We start from the raw sequence: 25,231 nt of genomic DNA, 5'->3' as shown, positions 1-25,231 counted from the left end.
TGGGGGTGGCTGATTCCGAGGGGCTGAAGTTCCCTTGGGGGTGGCTGATAGCGGTCGCATCTCTGGCAGCATTCTCCCTCCCCAAAACGCGCCCTAAAAGTAGCGGCTGCGGGCGTGGGCACAGCCAACCCCAGCCCGCGCCTCCCAGAAGCCTGGAGGGCACGGAACTGCGGCCCCTGGGAGACGCGCCCGAGCCGCCGCCGCAGCACGGTCGCAGCGACCTTCCCGCCCGGGTCCCAGCGAGCGACGGGCAAGCCCCGTTATCACGCCGGTCACACACCCCACGAGTGAAAGGAAAAAGCCGGGCAGACAATAAAGCTCAACCCGCGGGGGCCCAAGCGAGCTGGAAGTTGGGGGCGCTGGGGCTGCAGCCCAAGGAGGAGCGGCGGGGACGAGGGATGCGGAGCTGATGCGCCTGGGACGCGGCAAGCCAGATGTCAGCCCGGGTGCTGGCAGCGGGGAGGACACTGGGCGCGCGGCGACGTCGGGGAGGCGGCCAGGGGAAGACAGGCCTGAGGCGGGAGGGGAGCGGAGGCGAGGTCCCCAGGCGCCGCGGTCGGCCGTGACCCCCACCCCAGCCGGGGCGTTGTGCCGTTCCTTACCGGCAGGGAAGCTGCGGGCTCCGCCGGGGCTATCCCGGCCGCTGGCCTCCGGAGCCAGAAAGCGCCCCCACATCGCGGGCGAGAGGGCCGGGTGGGCCGGGGACGCCCGACTCCTCACGTCCGTCCTCCTGCTTCTTCGCTGGCGGAAACTTGCGCGGAGCCTGGGCCTCGGCGGCACGGGCAGGAGGAAAGGCGGGATGGCTGGTTAACGGCTGTTCAGCTACGGGCGGGGAGCGCAGGGGCCAGATTCGCCGCAGTGGCAGCGGCTGCCATGGCCAAACCGGCTGGGCTGAGGCCCGCGCCGGGGAAGCGGCGACTCAGCAGTGACGGCTGTTAGATCCCCGGCTGAGCCCAGGCTCAAAGGCTCCAGGCGAAGTTGCAGCTGCGGGTTCTCTCCACCCCCACCGCCGGCTGAGCCAGAGCCGGGGCTGGGGCCGCGAGGGGGCGGGGCCTCAGGCAATGACTTCAGGCGTGCGCGGCGCGGCGCAGGGCGGGGACTGCGGCGGGCCGGCGGGTGGGTGGGCTTCCCCGACTCCGCTTCTCCTACTTGGCGGCGACTGGGCTGTCCCGCCCTCCCGCCGCATCCCTCCGTCTCCATCCTCCGGCCCTGCGAGTTGAGTAGAGGGCAGCGACTTGGCCTATTTTGCGATATTTTGCGATATTCTCCCCTCCCTTGGGTAATCCCTCACGCCCTCCCTCCTGGCACCTCTGTAAAGACACGTGGAAGACCTGCCCCCGGCGTCACCGCAGCTCGAGATGAAGGGGCCAAGCCAGGGCGCGGCTGAGGGGGCTTCCAGCCTCCCTTGGAATTAGGATTGGGATTTAAATCCTCATCTGTATTCCTTCGTTTATAGATCACTTTAGGGGCAGAAAAGGGGTGGTTTTCCTTTACTAATGGGGGCGTGGGGGCAACACAGGCACCAGAATATAACACAGGGATGTGCACGGGAAAAGGCCCGGAGATAATTAGGACCCTAGGGGGAGAAGGGTCGTCATTGTAATCGCACAACGTTTCAGATTAGCAACCAGAAAGTAAAAATGGCACCAAAGTCTGTAAAGGGAGTCCTTTCCTCTTTGCCCCCTACTGGTTCACGTTCTTCCTCTTCTTGGCCGGTTTCCACCCTTCACCTGAACCCTTAGTGCAGGAGGAGACGTCCTAAGGAAGAGCGAAAAGGGACAGCATCGTTTTATTTTTCAATCTTACTTCTCACTGGCAATATGGTGATGCTTCCAACGTTTAGTTACAAACTAGTTCGTGTAATAAATTCTGGGCCAGCACTGTGGTGGGAGGCGGGCTCTGCAGTACGCCCATCACTCAGAGGTCAGCCAGAACGCAGGTCACTTACCCAGAGAGGCTTTGAGTTCCGCTTTTCCTGTTCTGGAATCTTGCTAACAAAGGCCCCATATTTGCATTTTTCCTTAAAGATACTTTAATTGGGAAATACTACTTAAAATTCTTGGAAGTTAAATCACATTTGGGTGTGTGTTCTATAACTTACCACATCCGTGTTGTAATTTATCTGATTGGAGTTTTACATTTAGTCTCCCTGTGGTAGACTTCCAATTATTTCTCCAAATCATGTAATGTTGGCCAAGGGTCAGCTGTTTCTGATGATAAAAAGATACAGAAACATGAAAGACAAGTGTGATTGGTTCCTTTTTCTGATTTAAATGTGCATTAGCTTTTTTATCTAACACTTGAGGGGGTAGATTTTTTAAGTCCCAAAAAGAAAATTAGCAGAAGCTATAGCACTATGTAAAGTATACATTTTTTTTTTTTCATGCTTTGTAGTTACCACAGTCTCAGGAGCAGAATTTTTGAAATTCATTTGTGATGCAGTTCTAAGAAGTGTATAAAATATTACAGAAATATCTTGGCTTTTGCGAGTTTAAAATACAATTATTATTTCAAAACTGCCAATTTGCTAACTCTAAACAGTATTTAAGGAAAATCGTTTACTCAGGTTTTCTACATCTTTTTATCAATATAAAGGGCATGCTACTACACAAAGAAAGTACAATCGAAGGTGAAAGAATCTAAAATATTTCAATATCTATTACAGAGTAAAAGCAAACAGTAAAAACAAGTTGCTCTTTTGGCACTTGGCATCAAAGATAAAATTTTTGTGTCCCTAGTAATTAAACTTGGGAGGATAGAGGGCTAATGCAATTAAAATTAATTGAAATACTAAGTGGGAATATTAGGTAGATAAAGTAACTATCTATTTCTTTTAATCATATGAATTCTGAGTATATACTTAACTAATGCTTCCCCCCACATCCATGATACATGGATGATATGTACATGGGATGATACAGCCATGGTTTTCAGAATGATTAAAATTTATCATAACACAAGTTGGAGAACCTAAGGACTACCTAACCATTACTAAACCCCATGTGGTAAACTGCCTATTTTGTTTTGTTGTGACAGTGTGTTAGGACTACAAGGAGAATTTTACAAGCAAAGACATTTGTCGTTGAACCTCAATAAACCTCAGTCTTGGCAGTTGTTCTACTGTGCAGAGATAATATAAGTAATGAAAATAGTGACTCTGGCCGGGCGCGGTGGCTCAAGCCTGTAATCCCAGCATTTTGGGAGGCCGAGACGGGCAGATCACGAGGTCAGGAGATCGAGACCATCCTGGTCAACACGGTGAAACCCCGTCTCTACTAAAAAATACAAAAAACTAGCCGGGCGAGGTGGCGGGCGCCTGTAGTCCCAGCTACTAGGGAGGCTGAGGCAGGAGAATGGCGTAAACTCGGGAGGCGGAGCTTGCAGTGAGCTGAGGTCCGACCACTGCACTCCAGGGGGGGCGACAGAGCGAGACTCCGTCTCATAAATAAATAAATAAATAAATAAATAAATAAATAAAATAATAATAAAGAAAATAGTGACTCTGTGTGTGTGTGTATAATTGCTCAGATGAAATTAGGATATTTAATGTTTTGGGAGGGGACTTTTAAAGAATATAAACTGGATCACAAAAGAAAATAGTACTAAAAATGCCGTATTAAATACTAAACTATATTAAACTATTTGTTTGAAATGTTTCATTTCAGAAAAAGACATTATTGAAAAGTGAAAAATAAATGTTGCATTTATAATTCTTAAATTTGTATGTAAATCTTTGAACTGATTATCTTACTATGATTATCTTACTATCTTATGTGAGCTATCTTATATGTGTTTTTCTGATTCAAATTTGTCAGATTGTGCAAACATCAACTACAGAACTGAAGAGGGATATGACAATGGATAAAAGTGATATTTTAAAATTAGAAGAGCTAGGCGCAGTCACTCATGCCTGTAATCCAGTGCTTTGGGAGACCAAGGCGGGAGAATCCCTTAAGCCCAGGAGTTGGAGGCTGTAGTGAGCTATGATTGTGCCACCACACTCAAGCCTGGGTGACAGAGCAAAATCCTGTCTCTAAAAAATAAATAAAATTAGAAGGAAACCCCATGCATAATATGAGGTAAGCTCAAGAAAACTTTATATTTACAAAAATACAAAATATATAAAATAGCAAAAGAACCAAACAATCTGTAGGAAAAGTAAACCAACCAATAACAATTGAAGTAGTTCCTAAAGAACTATTGCTACTACATAGAAAAAGATTTATGAATGAATTCTAAATGATTCCAAGGACTAGATAATTCTTATATATCAAGTGTGTATCAAGGACCATGCTTTACAACCTCTTCCAGATCACAAAGGTGACAAGTTATCCAATTTTTTATGGATTGTTGTAATCCCAAAAATCATGTATCATTTAAAAAAAAAAAAAAAAAACACTCTTTCTTTTGAAGATGGATTTGAAATCTTAATTGGATCCCTGGCAGGTAGAATTCAAATAGGTGAATGGAAAACAAATAGGTTACTTAACCTGTCTGTGCCTCAGTTCCCTTACCTGCAAATTGGGGATTATAATAACTACCTCACAGGATTGCTGTGGGGTTTAAACGTGTTAATCTTTGTAAAATAGTTAGAACAGTGTGTGTGTACATCCTATATTGGTAATAGAGACAAACATACAATTTAGAAATGTAACTGTGTTATAGCTCACCAAGAAAAAATAACATTCATTGGTATAGGCCAGGTCAGTTGTATATGGTAATTTATATACATGTATCAGAATAAAATAGTGACTGGTATCTTTTCCTGGCCCTTTGGGGTTACTAATTAGTCCAGGAATTATGGTGAAATAGTACACTCTTGACAAATATTTACCAAATTTTTGGGAGCCAGGTTCATAGAAGCCTTCATTCTAGGCTGTGATTTCCTGCCCAGTGCTACCAAAATAAAGGAAGGAAAATTAGGGAGAGGTAGCTAGGTGGTATGGTGAGGCCAAGAGGACAAGGGGACTCATCTTAAGTCCCTGATTCCTGGGAGGTACAGAAAATGAATCTCACCTGTACCTTTGACTCCAGAGTTGGGTTGCAATAACCAATAAGAAAGAAGGTATGATATGAACCACTGAAGCAGTCCTTGGGATAGGAAGTGGGTGTGGGAGGGATAGAATTCTGCCAACAGATAAAGTCTTCCAAAGGACCATCAATGCTTTCAGGAACTGCTTAGGACTGACATCTTTGTCAATGGAACTTATGGTAACCACCTGGTCATCCTGAGCCTAGGAAAAGAAACAAGATCATTTATAGTGAAATGGGACAGCAACCTGGACAGTGCGTAAGGATACAAAGTCTTCCTTGCCTGCCTTCGTGCTTTTTCAGACACTGGACAGTAAGTAGAAGGAAGTGTGGATTCAAGAAAGCAGATCATGCCTTCACACACAAACCCACACACAGCCTCCTATCTGACCTGCCCTGGTGGAGAAGAGGACTGTTGAAAGCTGAAAATGTTCAAAATGTTAGGGAATTGGATTGAGATGTACTCAGTGGAAAAGGGGATTTTCAACAGCGTACAGTTGGCAGTGTTATTGGGAGAGAAAAAAATTTGAGCATATACTTCCAGTGATTTGAGACTTCTCACTAAACCAGTTACCTATTTTATGTTAAGGAGTTAGTAATACCTCCATTTTACAGATGGGGAAAAAAGACCAAAGAGAAGTTAGGGAAGGTCACACCGGAAGTAAAGAGCTAGAATTCAAATCTGATACATGTAACTCCAAAGCCCATGCCTTTTCCGCCATGCTCTTCAACATGCTGTGAAATAAAAACTGGAAGTTTTTTTTTCAGATGCCATATGAGAAGGAAATACCTAACTATAGGATTTCTGTATAGTGTTTAGGGTTCAGCTAAGACTGGAAACCATGTGACATTAATCTGCGGTGGTGTATGGTTTTCTTTAGCTGTAACCAGCAGTTTGAGTGTAGGAAGAAAGAAGGCAGATAGATAAATAGGGTTTTGCAGTGTGGGCACTCAAATGGGAAAAAGGGGCAAAGAATGTAAGGATATTGGTGAAAGAATAGATGAAGTGATGGGAAACTGGGTGTAGCCTATCTGGAAAAAGCAGTTAAGACAAAGCTGAAATGTGGAGAGAAGGTCATGGGAATAAAGGAGTGGAACTTTTGCAATTGAAAAGCAAATATAACGAGAGTAAGGGAGTAAAAGTTGGAAAGATACGATGTTAGGGTGGGAGAGGAGGGTGCTGAAGTTTAAGATTGGAGAGATGAGACAGTGGAGGAATTGATCTGTGAGGTGACCTTGGAGTGTGTCTCTCTGATCTCCCTTCAAGAAAGACCTTGATATTCAGCCACGAGGAATGTACTTAGCTGACAGCCTCCAACTTTTAGCACCTGCAGGACCTGCCTCAGCCTTTTTATTTAATTTTTTATTTTTTATTGATACATAATAGAGGTACATTTTTGGGCATATATGTGATAATTTAATACATTCATATAATTTGTAAAGATCAAATCAGTGTTATTGGGATGTCCATCATCTTAAAAATTTTCTTTTCTTTATGCTAGAAACATTCAAATTATTTTCTTCTGGCTATTTTAAAATATAACAATAGATTATTGTAAACCACAGTCGCCCTACTCCGTGCTTTTCCCAGATATCCCCAGCCAGTGACAAATCTCAGCCAAGATAATGGGGCCTGACCATTCTTTCCAATGCAGAGCTCTTCTAATCATCAGTCCTTGTTCTCTAGCTTGCTATTGGGTTGACTGGGAACTTGTCAGATATGCATTGTAGTCTGAGCCTTTCCTTTCCAGTCCTGCTTCCTGTACCTTTCATCTTTCACGGGTGTTACCTTCCAATAAGCCTCTTACACCCCTAGTTCCATTTTAGCATCGCTTTCCAGAAAAGCCAACTGACACATTCTGTGAGGAAGATGAAGATTGGTGGTTTTGTTTTAAATAGGAAAACAGGAGGTCTACAGAGCATGATGAAAATGTTTCCCAGAGAGGACTATATACTAAGGATGAGTTACCAGGAAGGCAGCATATAGCAGCATAGACTAAGACTATACAAGAGTTTAGATGTCTTATGTTTTGAACAGCAGAGAAAGGTGGAATTGAGAGAACTGGGCCAGGCACAGTGGCTCACGCCTGTAATCTCAGCACTTTGGGAGGCTGAGGCGGGCAGAACACTTGAAGTCAGGAGTTCCAAATCAGCATGGCCAACGTGGTGAAACCCCCTCTCTACTAAAAAAATACAAAAATTCGCTGGGCATTGTGGCACATGCCTGTAGTCTCTGCTACTCTGGAGGCTGAGGCATGAGAATTGCTTGAACCCAGGAGGCAGAGGTTGCAGCCAAGATGGCACCACTGCACTCCAGCCTGAGCGACAGTGCAAGACCCAGTCTCCAAAACAGAAAGAAAGACAGACATGACAGGTTCAAGTGGACTCAGAATACCACTTGGGCACATGGAACTCTGGAGGAGAGGGTCCTCAATGCTTCTGACTGGCCTGGGCCAGGGAGCTACCGCCCCCCAGTTAGAAAAGTTTGCCACTATTCAGAGTACTTCCAGGAGCACATTACAAACTTGTGAAATTTACTGAGTTAATTTACGTCAATAGGAGTTTAATTAATTAATTAAGAATAATTAGTTACAACTTCACTACTCAAATAATTTTAAATCATTAAGACAGTTTTCATAGTAGCTTCCTTACTTCTAGGTAGTAGAAGAGAATTCAATTCAATATACTCTGTTTCCGTTGGTAAGGTTTTTTTATTCCAAAGAATTTTCAGCGTATTGCTTACCCAGTGGAAGAATGTAGGGATCTCTGGAACTGTAAATAGAGTTAACATCACTTAAACAATCCCTAGAGGAATCTGAGCTAATTTAAGGAGTGGACCTTTTTGCTAAGATTTCAGTGGAGCTCTGGAATTTTAACAAGTTATTATAATAAATTCAGAAAAACAGACAAGTCTAACTACAATTTTCAGGTTTATGGGAGAACCAATTTCTTTATGTTTTTTTTTTTTTTGGGTCATAAAAATAATACATATAAAAAACAAAAAGATGATTTAGAAATATCATTATTCATCTGGCAATTATTTGTTGAGTACCAAAGTAGGGCAGAAAAATTAAAACCAGACACAAGTGTGAAGGATTGGTTACTTCACTATAACACTTGAAGCTTTTTAATTTTCTATTGTGTAAACAGTATAAAATAGCTATAGGGTAAGGCTTCTTTGTTCCTTTGTTTTTAACACAATGGAGTTACTTTGTACTGCAGTCCTTACAATCTCTCATGTATGGGTCACTCTTAATTATTTTATTTTGTTCAACAGTGTACTGATTGCAGAAGTCTCTTAGCCTGACATAAATTCAAGTTGTAAAATCTAGAACCTGTATTTTTAAAAATAAATAAACTTTTAAAAGACCACTTGAAAATGGAGTTCAATAATTATGAAATTATTATTGTAAATATGTGTTAAATATAAAAGTGGATAAAACAACATTTAAATCAGTATATTTAATCAGTGTTACAAGTAAATTAATAAATATTTTAAGTTGACATTTAACTATTTTGCTTATATCTCAAAAGTTTAACATATCAGGTTGTCCCAAATATACTTTTGAAAATATGCGTTAGAAAAAAGGGAAAATCATATTATATTTGGACACATCTAGACTAAATTAAAATTGGTCCTTTTTTCCTCTACTGTGCGGCATAAACAAGGTATTTCTTAAACAGCCCTAATATTTTGTAGTGTTATTTTGGGGAATCTATTTTTAACATACTACCTAAAACTGAATTCAGAAAAAAATCGTACAGACTTTTTTTTACAAGCAAGACTTAAAAGTTTTTAAAAAGCTAGCAGAATAACCAATCTCTACTTTCATCATAGTAATTAACACTAGTTTTTTAATATTCTTCGCACCTTGAATCACCAATTACTAAAATGAAAACACAAAGAACCACCTGAATATCAAATACATGCATTATTACAAGTGCTTATAGAGAACATGAGATGAATTGCTGATGAACAAAGCATCTAAAATTAACTTATACTCCTCATGCATATGCTGTGGATGATGACAAAAGAAATTCTGAAAAGATATATATATATATAAGATACATGAATCTATATCCTCTAATTGAAACATTATACAAATCTTTATAATAATTAGTCTTTATATTAATTAATTAGGTACTTTTTTCCATTACAGTAATCTCCTAATGAAGTTATGGAGCAAACTTTAGCCTTAGCAAAGTTGGGCAAGTTATTTATACTGTGAAAGATAGCTGAAGGATAACTGTTTTCAACTGAGACCAAAAGACATAGTAGTTAGCATTTATTTTCATAATCTTAAAAAGGCATAAAATGTCGGTAGGAGGCAGTAGTTATAGTGACACTAAGGGAGGTGGTAGATTGGGAGCATTTGATCGGCACTCGGGGAGAATAGAGAGAAAAGGCAATATCAAGAGAATTCGTCACTACAGTTGCCTGGATGCTGTTGCCTTCTTTGCTCACCCTTGAAGGTCAGTCTGGTTCTGGCCCAGGCCCAAGATCTAAGTTTCAGATCATGGCAGGCTTAGGAGAACAGTGCAGACAGGAACATCTAATCCCACCCCAGCTTGCCCTAAGATGGCCTCTGAATTTGTTCAGCTCCTGGGCCTGCTGCCGTCCTAACTTGCCTGAAACTGTTTTCCAGAAAATTAGAGCAGAAATGAGCAATGCCACGTTAGCTTCAGTTTTGATTTTGTGTGTTACCACATAATTTTTTTAAAAAAAGGATTTTCATCTTCCCCACATACCAACTTTTAGAACAGACGGCTTAAAATGTCTTAGAGGAAATGAGTTGTAATCAGCAGATGAGAGTGTGTCTCCATGTTTTCGTGACACAGGTAGCTATCACACCTTAAGTACCTACCTGCTACATGTGAACTGGCACCAGGCGTTGTAGTTTTTCTGTTGCATTTTCATCCAGAGGGTTATGATGGGCTTCGTTAAAATGATTTGGTACAAATGTGGGCATTTGCCCGCAAGTATAACCTCTGTGAAGAGGTAAACTTTATAGGCTTCAAGGTGGCTTTCTGCTGAGGTGGCTGCCAGCCTCCCTGGAGAAGGTGTCAGCTGAAGATGTCAAGTAAGAGCCACAGTGAAGCTCATATGCCTTGATCTCTTTTCAGATCCTGGCAAAAGGCCAGCTGAGGAGTACTGCTGCAGTCAGGAGCTCGGGGAGTTGGCGGATTGCCAGATAAGGGGCCGTACTGTCATTTACTAGATTTCTAGTAACCCATACTCCTACTTATTTGAACCCTATGATTTCTGGGAGAAAAAGCCAGATAACTTTCCCATTGGAATAAAATCAAAACAAACACTGTAATTAGGTTCACAGGATCTATATTGAACGTCTTTTCAAAGTATTTGGTACTTATTTCAGTCAATATCCTTTGCATGATCGTGTGTCCATAACGCACATGCCTCAGGAGTCTTAAGATGCTCCTTGTTCCTCTAGACACCTTTGAGGATACCCTCATTCCAACATGCCTAGAGTCGTGTAATGTCTGTAATTGCCTCATTAACTCCCACCCTGAGTTCTCTGAATCTGGTTTTCTCAAATATGATAAGGAGACTGTCACTTAATGTGAGAGGTGTCAGAATTGTCTTTTTTCTTTTTTTTTTTTTGAGACGCAGTCTCGCACTGTCACCCCGACTGGAGTACAATGGCATGATATCAGCTCACTGCAACCTTGGCCTCCTGGGTTCAAGCAATTCTCCTGCTTCAGCCTCCCCAGTAGCTGGGATTACAAGCGTCCACCACCATGCCCAGGTAATTTTTTGTATTTTTAGTAGAGATAGGGTTTCACTATGTTGGCCAGGCTGGTCTCGAACTCCTGACCTCATTATCTGCCCACCTTGACCTCCCAAAGTGCTGGGATTACAGGTATGAGCCACCGCGCCTGGCCAAGGTGTCAGAATTTTCAAAGGAAAAATGTAATATTGATAAACTGAGTAAAATATGATTACCATATAATGTCATCTTAAGATGTTCTTGTAGCTTAAAACTTGTATAAACAAAATTGGTATTTATACATGTGTCCTGTTAATGCACACAAGAGTAGATTGGAACCTATATCCAGACTATTTTTTCTTGTGCCTTGAAAAATCAACTTAAAAATAAGGTATTTCAAAATTTGGTTTCTAAATACATTTCAATAAAGTTTGTTATTATTCTTTTTCTTTTAAAATTACATTTTTATAAATAATAAAATTTTAATTGTACTCCAGTTAACTATTAATAAATATCCAGAATCCTTAAGGTTTATTTTAATTAAAATGTTTAGGTCTAATGCATTAGTAAATTGAAATCTGGATACAGGAATTGCCTAAGATCTTTACTTTGTTTTACAAAACAATAAAAAAAAAAGTAATACCAACTCTATAACATCTAAATCTCTAATAATGTATATGTAATATATTATTAGTGGTAATGTTATTTTTTGAGTTTAAGAGTATATTTAGTTTTATAGAACAATAAAATATTTTTGTATAGAATATTCAGGGAAAAAATAGAGAAGGAAGACAATTATAAGTCGGAGAGAAACTAGGATCTGTCTATAATGACTGTATTAAAGAATAGTACTAAAGCCACCTCATAAACCAATGACGTTGTATCACGAAATGACTTTAAAGTTGATGGAGCTGCAGCAAATAAGTTCAAAGCAAGGGGTGCCAGCACCAGAGACTTGGGTTTCAATACAGCTCTGCTCCCTGTTGGCTTATCATTGGGATCAAATAGGATTGTTGCAACACTATCTCATAAAGCTATCGTGAGGAATAAATAGGATCATGTTGGAAAAGTGCTTCACAAGTTTTAGGTAATCTAATCTTGCTAAGAAAAGGGGCAAATAATTCACACAATAAAACTAGAGTAATGGTAAAAGGTATTATTGCATGCTAAGTGAGCACTGTGCCAAGAATTTCACATGCAACTTCCCATTTCATCTTCATAACAATGTGATAAAGAATAGTATACATTGGCCAGGCACAGTAGCTCACGCCTATAATCCCAGCACCTTGGAAGGCTGAGGTAGGCAGATCACTTGAAGTCAGGAGTTCGAGACCAGCCTGGCCAACATGATGAAACGCCATCTCTACTAAAAATACAAAAATTATCTGGGCATGGTGGCACACGCCTGTAATCCCAGCTACTCTAGAGGCTGAGGCAGGAGGATTGCTTGAGCCCGGGAGGCGGATGTAGTGAGCCGAGAGTGCACCACCGCACTCCAGGCTGAGTGACAGGAGAGAAACCCTGTCTCAAAAGAAAAAAAAAAATTAGTATGAATTATTATTATCTCCATTTCATAAATGAGGCAACTGAGTCATACAGAGGCCCCAGGAGACATGGTTAGTTAGTGGCAGAGCAGGAATTCAAAGACAGTTCCACCTGACTCTAGAATCTGAGCACTTTAATATTAGCTATAGTATATTAAAAAGTTTGACTTCATTGGTAATTAAAGATTTAACAATTAAAACATATGGACATGGGAGTGTAAAGGAATGATAAACGTCAAATTCCAGTTGTCTCTGTAGAGGGAAGGAGGAAGGCATTGGAATGGATTTGGGAAAGTGGTGCACAGTGGCTTCAGTTATATGTAGTATTTCATTTTATAAAATGCAATGAAAATGTGGAAATTTGTTCATATCTGACAAACCAGGACCAGGGGTTATATATTTTTTTCTGCCTACTTTTTTGTATGCTTAAAACAATTCATGGTAAAAAAAAAATTAAAGCAGTGAACTAAAGTTATCCCATTTCATTTATATAAAGATTAAATAATTAAGAAAATAATTTTGGCGAAGGTTTGGAGAAACTGATATTCTCATACACTTCTAATAATATACATTGGACCAACTCTTTTGGAAAGCTGCTTGACAATATGTGCCATAGAAACAATCTTGCTCTTCGGTTCAGTAAGTTTCCTTTTGGGACATTATCCTAAGGGAAAAAATCAAAATGTACATGTACATACAGAAACACACACACTGGAAAAACTATAAGCATGAAAATGTCAACTGCAGTGTTGTTTATAATGGTGGAATATGATAAACAATCTAAAATTTTAACAATAGAAAAGTAGTCAATATTTTGCAGCCTTTAAAGAAATATTTATGATGACTACGTAGCAATTTGAGTAATGATTGTGATGCAACATTAATTGAAAAAAGGATATGAAATTGCATATCCACTAGGATTAAATCAATGAAAAAATAATCATAGAAAAAGGTTTAGGAAGAAACAGCCTAAAGTAATGAGTACACAATTTGTGTCAAAATGATGAGATGCATTCTTTTCTTTTTCTCTTCCAGATTTTTGATATAGATTTGACATACTGTTTTTGAAATGGAAAATTACAGTTGTCCATTGGTACCCAAGAGAGATTGGTTCCAGGATCCCCAAAGATACCAAAATTTGAGGATGCTCAAGTCCCTTATATAGACGGGCATAGTATTTGCATATAACCTATGCACATCCTCCAGTATATTTAAATCGTGTCCAGGTTACTTACAATACCTAACACAACGTAAGTGCTACATAAATCGTTGTTATATTGTATTTTTTATTGTTGTACTATTGTTTTTTATTCTTTGGGAGTTTTTCCTTTTTTTCTTTTCTTTTCTTTTTTTTTTTTTTTTTTTTGAGACAGAATCTTGTTTTGTCATCCAGGCTGGAGGGTCGACCTTCTGGCCTCAAGTGATCCTCCTGCCTCAGCCTCCTGAATAGCTGAGATTACAGGCATGCACCACCATGCCTGCCTAATTTTTTTTTTTTTTTTTTAGAGATTAGGTCTTGCCATGTTTCCCAGACTGGTCTCAAACTCCTGAGCTCAAGCAGTCCCCCCACCTCAGTCTCCCAAAGTCCTGAGATTATGGTGTGAGCCACTGCATCTGACCTTTTTCCAAATGGTTATAATCAGTCACTGGTTGAATTCACAGTTGGTTAAATTCATGGTTGGTTGAATCTGCAGATGTGAAACCAATGGATACGAATAGCCAACTATATTACATAGTACAAATCTAGCTTTGACAATAGTGAGATAGATACAAAAATAAACTAGAATTCACGGGAGAAAATGAGGGGTTCTAAGAAAGGTGTAAACAATACACTACCAACACAGGAGGTCAGAGGAAGGGGAGATCTGCTAGGCTGGGGTCTTCAGGAATGCTTCACGAAGGAAGGACTATCAGCGGACTTTAGTAATTCGTAGAGCAGGGTAAGAACTGGGATGAAAGAGGGGCTAAGCAGGAGGCATAAAAGCTGCAAAGTGGAGCGATGGTAGATGTTCTCAGGAAACAGCACTGCGTGTCACAGAATATTTTACTTTCAGTTTTTCAGGCTTTTCAGAAAATGTGGTAACTTTAAAGTTTTCACAGTTGAATTAATTCTACAGAACAACTGGTTGTAGAATCATAGCAACATAATTATGAGTTGTGCTTCTGGCTCCAAATCTTTCATCTAAAAATAATCGCAGTGACTACATCTTGGGAAAACAAAGCCATTACCTATTCTTGTGCTCCAGCTATCTCAGTAGTCACTTACTGGAAAATGGATTACAGGTAAAATAACTGCATGTTTTTAGGACACTGCTTGTCTCTCTTATCTTCAGTGAGTTGATTAATGAAATAATTTAAAAACTTATAGTCTCCAGGCATTCTCTAAGGCATGAACATGACTTTGAAGAAATCCTTTACCATCACACATCACACAGCCTGCCTGTGCTCCTCCAGAGACATAGCCCTAGTACTCCTGGAAGCCCATTTTTTTCCTTCAGGGAGTATGCTTTCTTTGTGCAGACAGGAGAAAAATGCTGGCGATAGAGATGTGGGGAGTAAGAGGAGGGACGGTAGGTAAGTCTCAGTCACGGGTAAGATGAGTGGGAACCTGCATGCTCCGCTGCTACCATGTGTACCAGCTGTTCTTTGCCCAGCTTCCTTGAGCTAGATACATATTCAGTGAATAATACATGAATCAACAAGATGATAGGTGTGTCATTTATCAAATGATTACTTGTGCTAGAAGTTTACATCCATTCACCTTATTTAATTTTATTTCGAGATAGGGTCTTGCTGTGATGCACAGGCTGGAATGCAGTGGCTCAGTCTCAGCTCACTGCAGCCTCAACTTCCCAGGCTCAGATGATTCTCCTACCTCAGACTCCCAAGTAGCTGGGACTACAGGTGTGTGCCACCACGCCTGGCTAATTTTCATGTTTTTTATAGAGATGGGGTTTTGCCATGTTGCCCAGGCTGGCCTCAAATGCCTGGGCTCAAGCAATCCTCCCTCCTAGGCCTCCCAAAGTGCTGGCATTACAGGTGTGAGCCATTGTGCCAGGACACATCCATTAACTTTAATGATTATAAGAATCCTGGCCGGGCGCAGTGGCTCAAGTCTGTAATCCCAGCACTTTGGGAGGCCGAGACGGGCGGATCATGAGGTCAGGAGATCGAGACCATCCTGGCTAACACGGTGAAACTCCGTCTCTACTAAAAAAAATACAAAAAACTAGCCAGGCGAGGTGGCGGGCGCCTGTAGTGGCAGCTACTGGGGAGGCTGAGGCAGGAGAATGGCGGGAACCCGGGAGGCGGAGCTTGCAGTGAGCTGAGATCCGGCCACTGCACTCCAGCCTGGGTGACAAAGCAAGACTCCATCTCAAAAAAAAAAAAAAAAAAAAAGAATCCTGCCCAGCCTATAATTCAAACGCCAGTATACTCACGTTCTTCAACAGACTCTAGCTTTCTTATCCTCTAAGATTAGTGTAAAATAAAAGTGCCTGATTGCCATCTCACACACTGGTGAGAAATCCGCTGTTCCTCTCCACATCTCCAGGTTTCTCTTCCTTGCCTCACATTCTGTTTTCCTACACAGGCCAAATTCTCCATGTCTCCTTTACATCCCCCTGCTGTTTGTGTTCCCTTTTGCTATATGGCCTTACGTAATACTTGGCACATCACCCCAATTTCTTCACTCCCCAAAGTTATCACCCACATATGATTGCTTGGGTAACAGACGTCTATTTAACTTTTGGTAAAAGGTAAGGAATGTTCCATTCTGGTGCCAAGTAACAACTTAATATCGGATATTAAAACTGTCTTCCCAAATAGAGCCCCAGATTTCTGGCTACTTTGCTAGACTTCTTTCTTTCCTAGAGTTGGTGCTTTCATCTCAAACTCCGGGATGCTCAAAATTATTGTTTTATTATGCAAAGTATTTTAGTTCTCTGCCTGGGGCTTCCTCCTTCATATTCAAAGTGGACTTACACAGGTGTTTTCCTAAACTTAAGAGTCCTAGAAATCAGAAAGCTATAGTCTGCTATAGTTTTAAATAGCATTTACACAAGATGAAAAAACAAGTTTAGTGAAATTAAATGACTGCCCCCAAAAAAGGGTCAGAGCCTGAATTAAAAGCCTGGCTTGCCTAACTCAATACTTATGCTCTCTCCACTATACCAGGATGAATACATGAGAGTCAATACCTATTGAATGTTTACGACATGTCTGGCTCTGTTCTAAGAGCTTCAGGGCATTAGCTCATTCAATCCTCACATTAGTTAATACCCCACTTTATAGAAACAGAGATAGCTACCCATAGTGGTAGCTAACACAGGGAAGGGTCAGGACTAGAGCCCAGGTAGTCAGTGTCTGTGCTTCTCATCATTAACTGCTATTCTCTACCAGCCTCAAGATCTAGCTCCCTGACATTCTTTTAGTGGCTGAAAATAAGGGCAGCTTATTATCACATTTGGGATTAAGTTAAAAAAAAAAAAATAAGGAAACAGGGGCAGCTATGGTGTGACATTTCAGTCTGCTCCCTGAAAATGACCCCAGCATGGTTTGGAAACTCAAAATTTCTAAAATTGTTGGGGTCTGAAGGTATAGACTAGATTTGCTCAGTGACAAACTTAATTATAAACTTTATAATGGCTGCTTTCAAAACCAATCATGTAATTCAGTCTTTTCTTGCTTAATTAGTTGCCACAAATTCACTCAATCCATTTAGTCAGTCAGTCATTCAAGACTTATTGAGTGTCCTCTATATGTCAGGTACTGTTAGGCACCAAGTGAACAAAGAGGGATCCTTCAGGTCCAGACTCAGTCCTGGAGTGGCTCCAAATTTTAGAATTTGATTAGCATTTCTTCCTCTACTGGTCTATGGGGGATGGTGCTGAGATTCTAGATTTCCTGGCCCAGTTCTTTAGAGAAAAAAAATTACTAACATGAAGAAGGGCATTAACTTGGGTCACCATTGCTTGAGGGAACTATTCCTTAAGAATATAGAACTTGCTTTGATTTTTTCTTACATTCAAAGTGCTGCTCTAAGGTTTGATTGATTTTTTTTTTTTTTTTTTTTTTTTTTTTGAGATGGAGTCTTGCTCTGTCACCCAGGCTGGAGTGCAGTGGCCGGATCTCGGCTCACTGCAAGCTCCGCCTCCTGGGTTTACGCCATTCTCCTGCCTCAGCCTCCCGAGTAGCTGCCACTACAGGTGCCTGCCACCTCGCCCGGCTAGTTTTTTGTATTTTTTAGTAGAGATGGGGTTTCACCGTGTTAGCCAGGATGGTCTCGATCTCCTGACCTCGTGATCTGCCCGTCCCGGCCTCCCAAAGTGCTGGGATTACAGGCTTGAACCACCGCGCCCGGCCTGACTGATGATCTTGAGTGGACAAGACCATCAAGGCAAGAAGTCCCATGTAGATGACAACTAGCAATATTTGGTCAGAAACATACCTCACTTTAATAATGTATCTTAATGTAAAGGTGGATCTTAGACATGAACTAAATCAGTGGTTTTCAAACTGTGCTCCTAGGGCCTTATTTGCAACAAATGAACATTTTAAACTGCATGTGAAAACTGCATTTTCTGGGTATCTGATTTATATATTGGAGTTTTGCAATTTAATTTCATTTAGGAAGAGGAAAAAAGAGCCTTATTGCTAAATGTGAACACCTCTGAGATTTTCGTTCATTTCTCTATTCACAAGGGACTAAGGCCTAGAGAAATGAAATGACTCACTGAAATGGCAGAGATAAATCATAAACCTAGGTCATTACTCCCAGCCCAGCCCAATGCACAGATCTCCCTCTTCCTATCTACTACCCACTGTGTGTCTGGAGAGCATGGCACCCAGGCCAATGTAAGTCTGGGTGAACTGTATCTTTGTAGCACGGCAAAAGCTGAGAATTCTGTCCTAAATGGTTCTACAAAAATACTGACTGAGGACCATTTACTGTATATATGATTAAGTGCTACATAATCTACTATGTTCCTCATAATAATCCATGAGTTGGGTTGAGCAAGTATCTCCCCATCCCCCATCCTTAGTTTTGCAAAAAGCAAAACAGTCTCAAAGCCATTGACTTCTTTAAAGAAATATATTAGTAGATAACAACAACAAAACAATCCAAAATTCCAATCTTCTGACTTTTAGAAAGACAGAGCTCTAACCATTATATACTGTTCAAGCCAACTGTTAGTAAGAATATGCCGTGCCTGGGTAGGCAGGAGAGCAATGATGTCATTAAATAGGAGAGCTCCCAAAGTTGACAGACATAAATGATGAAAGGCAAAGTTTAGATATCAACCTATGAGCCATGGGCATCTGCAGAGTTTTAAAATTATTACAAGGGGACCTGAAGTCCCATAAGGTATGCTTACTTGAATAAGGTGGGTTGCACTGATATATACACCCAGTCTTCAAATGGATAGAGATGCTCTTTTGTTTAATAAAGTATGCCTTCAATTAAAAGCATTACTGAAGCCAGATGCGGTGCTGTGTGCCTACAGTCCCCACTACTTGCTACTCGGGAGGCTGAGGTGGGAAGATCACTTGAGCCCAGGAGTTCAAGTCCAGCCTGGGCAAAAAGCATTACTGAATTCATAGCAATGTGTTTATCCTTATGTATTTTTGGTCAACTTCTACTAAAAGTACGAACACTATTATGTGAGACTCTGTAAAACTGTTGTTAAAAATGAAATTGTAGTTGAAAATATGAGGAATGTCTGTTCCAGGCTAAAATAAAGGGAACAGAACAAAATGAAGATGGGAAATAATTATTTTAAAACATATTTTGTATGTTTTCCTGTATTTCTATTTTAAAGCTATATATCTAAATTATTGCTCTTTGTTTTCATGTTGAATGGCCGCTTCTTATCTGGCTTTGTTTATTAAGTGTGGTCAGATCATTTATTCTCAGAAAAACTACCCTGTAGTCTGGCCCTACATTCCTCCAAGATAATATCATCTGCAGGAGTCAAGTTTCTTGCCAGAAGAGCTGATTTGCAGAAGTAAACAAACTGGGAGTAAAACCAAGAAATGTTAAAGAAACTTTCGAACTTAGGACATCGATAACAAATACTATGTTAGCTATAAGTGTCTCTAAAATATATATAATATCCAGTCAAGCTGACCTACAGAACTGGAACAGTAAACAGAACACAAAAAAGGCTGTAAGCAATACCATCTAGGAACACGGAGGTAACAGATAGGGCTCCATGTCTGCCAGGGACTCCAGGAGGAACAGCTGTTCCCTTCTCTCAAAACAACCATCCTCTGATGCGTTTCAGTTGCTTACCAACTCAGATCTGCTTTTGAGGAGTAAGCCAAACACATAGCCTCTGGTGATTTACCTTAGAGAGGGCATTAGGGAAACTTAAAAAACAAATGTCAACTTGAAAAGGCCGTATTTTATATCTTTCCTCCATCTCTGGCAGTCTTCCCTTGTTGTTCCACCTACCCACCCCCTTGCCCTTCCTTACATTTGATTCTTTGTTAGATGAAGCATGGAGACAATGGAAAGCAACTGGGAAACAAACTAAACATTTCCTTCTGGAAATATTACCTACTTTTAAATAACCACTAGGGTCTATAAATATTTTCATTAGAAATTTGCCCTCCCTCCACACACACCAGTCACTTTGTGAAAAACCAGTTTCTCCAAGTCAGAACCTAGAATTTATAGTCTCCTCTCATTGCACTACTAAAACCCTTCATATCCACAGTGAATCTAGGCTATTACCTCTGGAGATTGGAGTTCAGGGCCTGACTCATATATTTATCTCATGAACCAAACCCCTATAATTCCCTGTGGAGTTGGGGTCTGGAAGCAGATGATAGAGAGGAAAGTTAGAGTTACAATTTGGTTCAATGTAGTAGAGCTCTGAATTGACTGTGTGATCTTAGGCAAGTCTCATAAGCTCTCTGGGCCCCAGATAACTCTTGTGTAAAAGGAAAGGATCATACTAGATGACCTCCAACTTTGTATCTTCGAGGTACTGAATGGGAATCGAAGAGTAAAGAGAAGTCGCAAATAGAATTATGGATGTGGTAACTGAATTATTCCCAATTCTTCCCTCTCTCCCTGCGATAGAATTACAAAGCATTTGTCAAGTGGCTTGGCAATACCTTCTACCAGAATGGGCAGAGTATATGTAGCATTTCCCTACCTACTTCATATCGGGCTTGCCTGTGTGACATGCTTTGGCTAACTAAAGTTAGTAGATGTGATGCAAGTGGAGGCTTTTTTTTTTTTTAACTTTTATTTTAGGTTCAGGGGTACAAGTGCAAGTTTGTTATATAGATAAACTGCATGTCATGGAAGTTTGGTGTAAGAATTATTTTGTCATCCAGATAGTAAGCATAGTACCCTATAGTTTTTCGAGCCTCACCCTTCTTCCACCCTCTACCCTCAAGTAGGCCCTGGTGTCTGTTGTTCTCTTCTTTGTGTTTCCTTTTTTGTTGTTGTTGTTGTTCCCTTCTTTGTGGCCGTATGTACTCTATGTTTAGCTCCCACTTACAAGTGAGAACATGCGGTATTTGGTTTTCTGTTTCTGTATTAGTTTGCTTCATTGTCTCACTAAGCAGAGGCTTTAAAAGTGGCTTTATTTCTTTTTTTTTGGAGACGGAGTCTCGCCCAGGCTGGGAGTGCAGTGGCCGGATCTCAGCTCACTGCAAGCTCCGCCTCCTGGCTTGATGCCATTCTCCTTGCCTCAGCTCTCCCGAGTAGCCGGGACTCAGGCCACACCCCGGCCCGGCTACTTTTTTCAGATTTTTAGTAGAGACGGAGTTTCAACCGGTTAGCCAGGATGGTCTCGAACCCCGATCTCTATCCTCGTCTCTCGCCTCCCAAAGTGCTGGGATTACAGGCTTGAGCCACCGTGCCCGGCCGGCTTTATTTCTTTTGCTTCTGTAATCTCCTGGCTAGCCACTGGTTCAAGAATGAGAAAAGGGGATGTTAAACTGACCAAAATCTTGAACAAGAAAAATAGAAAGTTATGTTTTAAGCCTCTAAAATTTGCGGTTGGTTATGTAGCACTATTGCAGCAGAAACACAAGAATCTCTGCTGTTTTACTTTTCTCATGTATTCTATCCAACAATACGCCTACTGACCTTAAAATTTTATTGATGCTGTTGAACTAAACTGAAATCATCTAGGCATCTTAACTTGACCATGGAAATGTTCTCCTGATTAGCACCATCAGTAGGACGACTTTTGGTACTGAGGATACTGCAAAACTAGAAATTAATGTCCTGCACTTTTCTACGTAAAAAAACACTGTGTTTTTAGCTATATTGAGAAATACTCCTACGAAATTGTACTGTGCTGGCTGTAGGATGGTGATCACTGTAACTTACAGTGTAGTCTTTGTGGCCACGTTTTGGAGAAATTGCTCTCTGGTTTCAGCAACTAGAGAAACTGTGTTAGGCTAAGCAATTAGTTTGTTTGAATCTTATGGACACTGGGTCTCTATCTGGTTGTGAGCCCTCTTGAATTGCCTGGAAACGTCAGAGCCAAATATGTGACCCTCCATAAGCAAATGGATGTAGGTGACTTTGCAGGATACTTTTTGTTTAGCAACTTCCCCTCCATGTTTTGTTTTATTTTTTCTACACTCGTTTTCTCTTTCTCTGCTTTTCTTGTAAATTATTATTGTTACGATGTTAAGTATTAAGTATTATTATATCATACACGTTTATGTCAGCCACCGTAAATCCTTTTGGGAGCAGAGTTTAGAATACATAGAGCACTACTGTTATTAAAAAAATAATTAATTTCCATTAGTAAAATAAAGAGAGAAATACAATTTTATCACTGACCCCTCAACCCTTTTGTTGTTAAAACTTACTCAGGATCTGGCGTTTCTCTATTCTGAAATATCTTCAGGCCAGTGTTGTGAATAAAGCACTGATATACATTGGTACGATTTCGAATTCATCATCAAAATAAATGTAAAGACAAGCTAGGCATGGTGGTTCACATTTAGAATCCCGCACTTTGGGAGGCCAAGGAGGGTGGATCACTCGAGGTCAGGAGTTCGAGACCAGCCTGGCCAACATGGCGAAACTCCGTCTCTACTAAAAATACAAAAATCAGTTAGGCATGGTGGCCCATGCTTGTGGTCCCAGCTGCTTGGGAGGCTGAAGCACGAGAATTGCTTGAACCCAGAAGTGAATTGCTTGAACCCAGAGGTGAAGGTTGCAGTGAACTGAGATGGTGCCACTGCACTCCAGCCTGGGCGAAAGAGCGAGACTCCATCCCCCCAAAATAAATAAAAGGACAAAAACTGTCTTTCTTCAAGCTGTTTGAAATAGGGAGGAAGGTTTTTCTTTACAAACAATTTGATGTATTATTCTCTTTTTTTGTTTCGTTTTTGTTTTGAGACAGGGTTTCACTCTGTTGCCCAGGCTGTAGTGCAGTGGTGCGATCTCAGCTCACTGCAACCTCTCCTTCCTGGGCTCAAGCAGTTCTCTCAGCCTCCCAAGTAGCTGTGATTACAGGTGCATGCCACCAGGCCTAGCTAATTTTTGTATTTTTTAGTAAAGATGGGGTTTTGCCATGTTGGCCAGGCAAGTCTCGAACTCCTGGCCTCAAGTGATCTGCCCACCTCAGCCTCCCAAAGTGCTGGGATTGCAGGCGTGAGCCACTGCACCAGGCCTGATATATTATATTATGCTTTTAATTATTTAAGTTAATTCATTCTTTAATATTTGTTGAATATCTACTATGCGCTCAGATGGTGCTAGTTGTTATGGACAATACAAAGATATTAATAAATAAGATACTTAAATCTTTAAGACGCCCCATGGCCGGCCACTGTGGCTCATGTCTGTAATCCCAGCACTCTGGAAGGCTGAGGCAGGTGGATCACTGAGCCCAGCAGTTCGAGACCAGCCTGGGCAACATGGTGAGACCTCATTTCTACAAAAAATACAAAACTTAGCTGGGCATGGTGGCACGCACCTGTAATCTCAGCTACTCGGGAGACTGAGGCAGGAGAATCACTTCAGCCTGGGAAGCAGAGGGTGCAGTGAGCTGAGATCGTGTCACTGCACTGTGACCTGGTCAACAAAGTGAGATCCTGTCTCAGAAGAAGAAAGAAGAAGGAGGAGGAGGAGGAAGAGGAGGAGGAGGAAGAAGAAGAAGAAAAGAGAAGATGATGACAACGAAGAAGAAGAAGGAAGAGGAAGAGGAAGAGAGAGGAGGAGGAGGGAGGAGGAGAAGGAGCTCCCATGTGTCTACATTACAAAGACGACTTGGTTTCCTTGGGTTTAATTGAGGTTCGCTGCAAGAATGATGAAGAAAGATGAGGGAGGCAATGTGGAAGGACCAGCAACCTCCAAAAGAAGCATGATCTGGCCTCCTGGTTCTAGTGCAGTGCTCTAATACATCAAGAAATTAGTCGCCAAAGTTGGGGGCAGGACAAGCACAGGAAGCACCAGTATAAACACAAAGTAAGAGTTAAAGATGAAGAAAATAGAAACTTGAACTAGTCAGGGTCACTAGATAGAAGCGAAGAATAATCAATAGAAACATAGCCAAATCAGAAGCTGAAAGAATGGTTCTGATTCAAGATATTAATCTGAGTTTACATGTTTTAAACTACCATTGAATATCCAAAGGGATATGAAAATATGAATTGGCACTTGCTGTGAAATTTAGAAGATTTCCAGTAAAGTGTTCTATGTTAGGAGGCAAATGTGTCATATAGGGAAGTCAGAGAGGGGCAAATACCAGTCTTACCAGCATCTGTAGAAAGTCCATTAAAGACAGAGTCTACACAAAGCAATATCTCAGGGCATCCCAGCTTGCCCTTCATATAGACAGCATACTGAGTAGTATCTCAGAAACCAAGGGGAAATTCTTTGGCACAATGGTGAAGTCTATGAGCCCTACCACCTCTGCCCTACTTCCACAGACAATTGGAATGCCAATTTATTAAAGTAATTCTGATAAATCTTGAAATTTCCTTTCTCCCATTGAGTGTACTTAGTATTTCAACAGGACCCCCAAACAATTCTGAAATTAACTGTGAACTCCACCCATGGACATAAACACAATCATCAGAATAAACAAACCAATGAAACATCTTCTGGATTAAAAGACTTAATTGTAATGTAAAAAAGGAAATTAACCAGAGGAATAAAATTAACCAGAGGAATTAACCAGAGGAATAAATAGACTCCACTCATGAAAGAGTTAATAATAAAACCAAAACAAAATTTTAAAAAACTTTAGAAAAATCTCTCAATCTTAAAAAATCTAGAAAGATGATGAGTTACCAACAAGATTCAAAAGAACATTACACCATATGCACGCCATATGCAAAATTTAACAGAAAATTGATCACAGGCCTAATTGTAAGAGCTAAAACTATAAAATTCTTACTGGAGAACAGAGGCATAAATATTTTTGACCTTGGACAAAGCAATGGTTTCTTAGATATGACACCAAAAACACAGATAATAATAGAAAGAAATAGATTGTACTTAAAAAATAAATTGTACTTCATAAAAATTAAAAATATTTGTGCTTCAAAGAAAACCTCAAGAAAGTAAAGAGAAAACCAGTGGGCTGGGCGTGATGACTCACGCCTATAATCCCAGCACTTTGGGAGGCCAAGGCGGGTGGATCATGAGATCAGGAGTTCGAGACCAGCCTGGCCAAGATGGTGAAACCCCGTCTCTACTAAAAATACAAAAAATTAGCTGGGCATGGTGGCAGGTGCCTTAATCCCAGCTACTTGGGAGGCTGAAGCAGGAGAATCGCTTGAACCCAGGAGGTGGACATTGTAGTGAGCCAAGATAGCACCACTGCACTCCAGCCTGGGCAAGAGAGTAAGACTCTGTCTCAAAAAAAAAGAAAAAAGAGAGAGAGAGAAAACCAACAGAATAAGAGAAAATATTTACAAATCAAATAACTGATACGG

At 40.9% G+C, this 25,231-nt stretch overlaps 1 protein-coding gene across 6 annotated transcripts in view; it reads right to left on the bottom strand.

Moving 5' to 3' along the window:
* Nucleotides 1–25,231, bottom strand: part of CEP85L (centrosomal protein 85 like) — a 238,224-nt gene that overhangs the window by 179,263 nt on the left and 33,730 nt on the right. For 2 of the 6 annotated variants that reach the window (XM_021937937.2, XM_031667467.1), the window contains one exon: nucleotides 2,102–2,210. The exons of 1 other annotated variant lie outside the window; for it this stretch is intronic. In XM_021937937.2, coding sequence (XP_021793629.1) covers nucleotides 2,102–2,183 — 82 coding nt within the window. In that variant the 5' untranslated portion in view covers nucleotides 2,184–2,210. Of the gene's footprint in view, nucleotides 1–602; nucleotides 1,295–2,101; nucleotides 2,211–5,016; nucleotides 5,235–25,231 lie in introns of those variants that run through there. 3 more of the 6 variants (XM_021937935.2, XM_021937936.2, XM_003898253.5) reach the window with 3 other exon arrangements.

This window comes from Papio anubis, chromosome 6 (assembly GCF_008728515.1).
Source record: "Papio anubis isolate 15944 chromosome 6, Panubis1.0, whole genome shotgun sequence".
Classification (NCBI taxonomy): Eukaryota; Metazoa; Chordata; class Mammalia; order Primates; family Cercopithecidae; genus Papio; species Papio anubis.
This window is presented reverse-complemented; position numbering and strand designations above follow the sequence as displayed.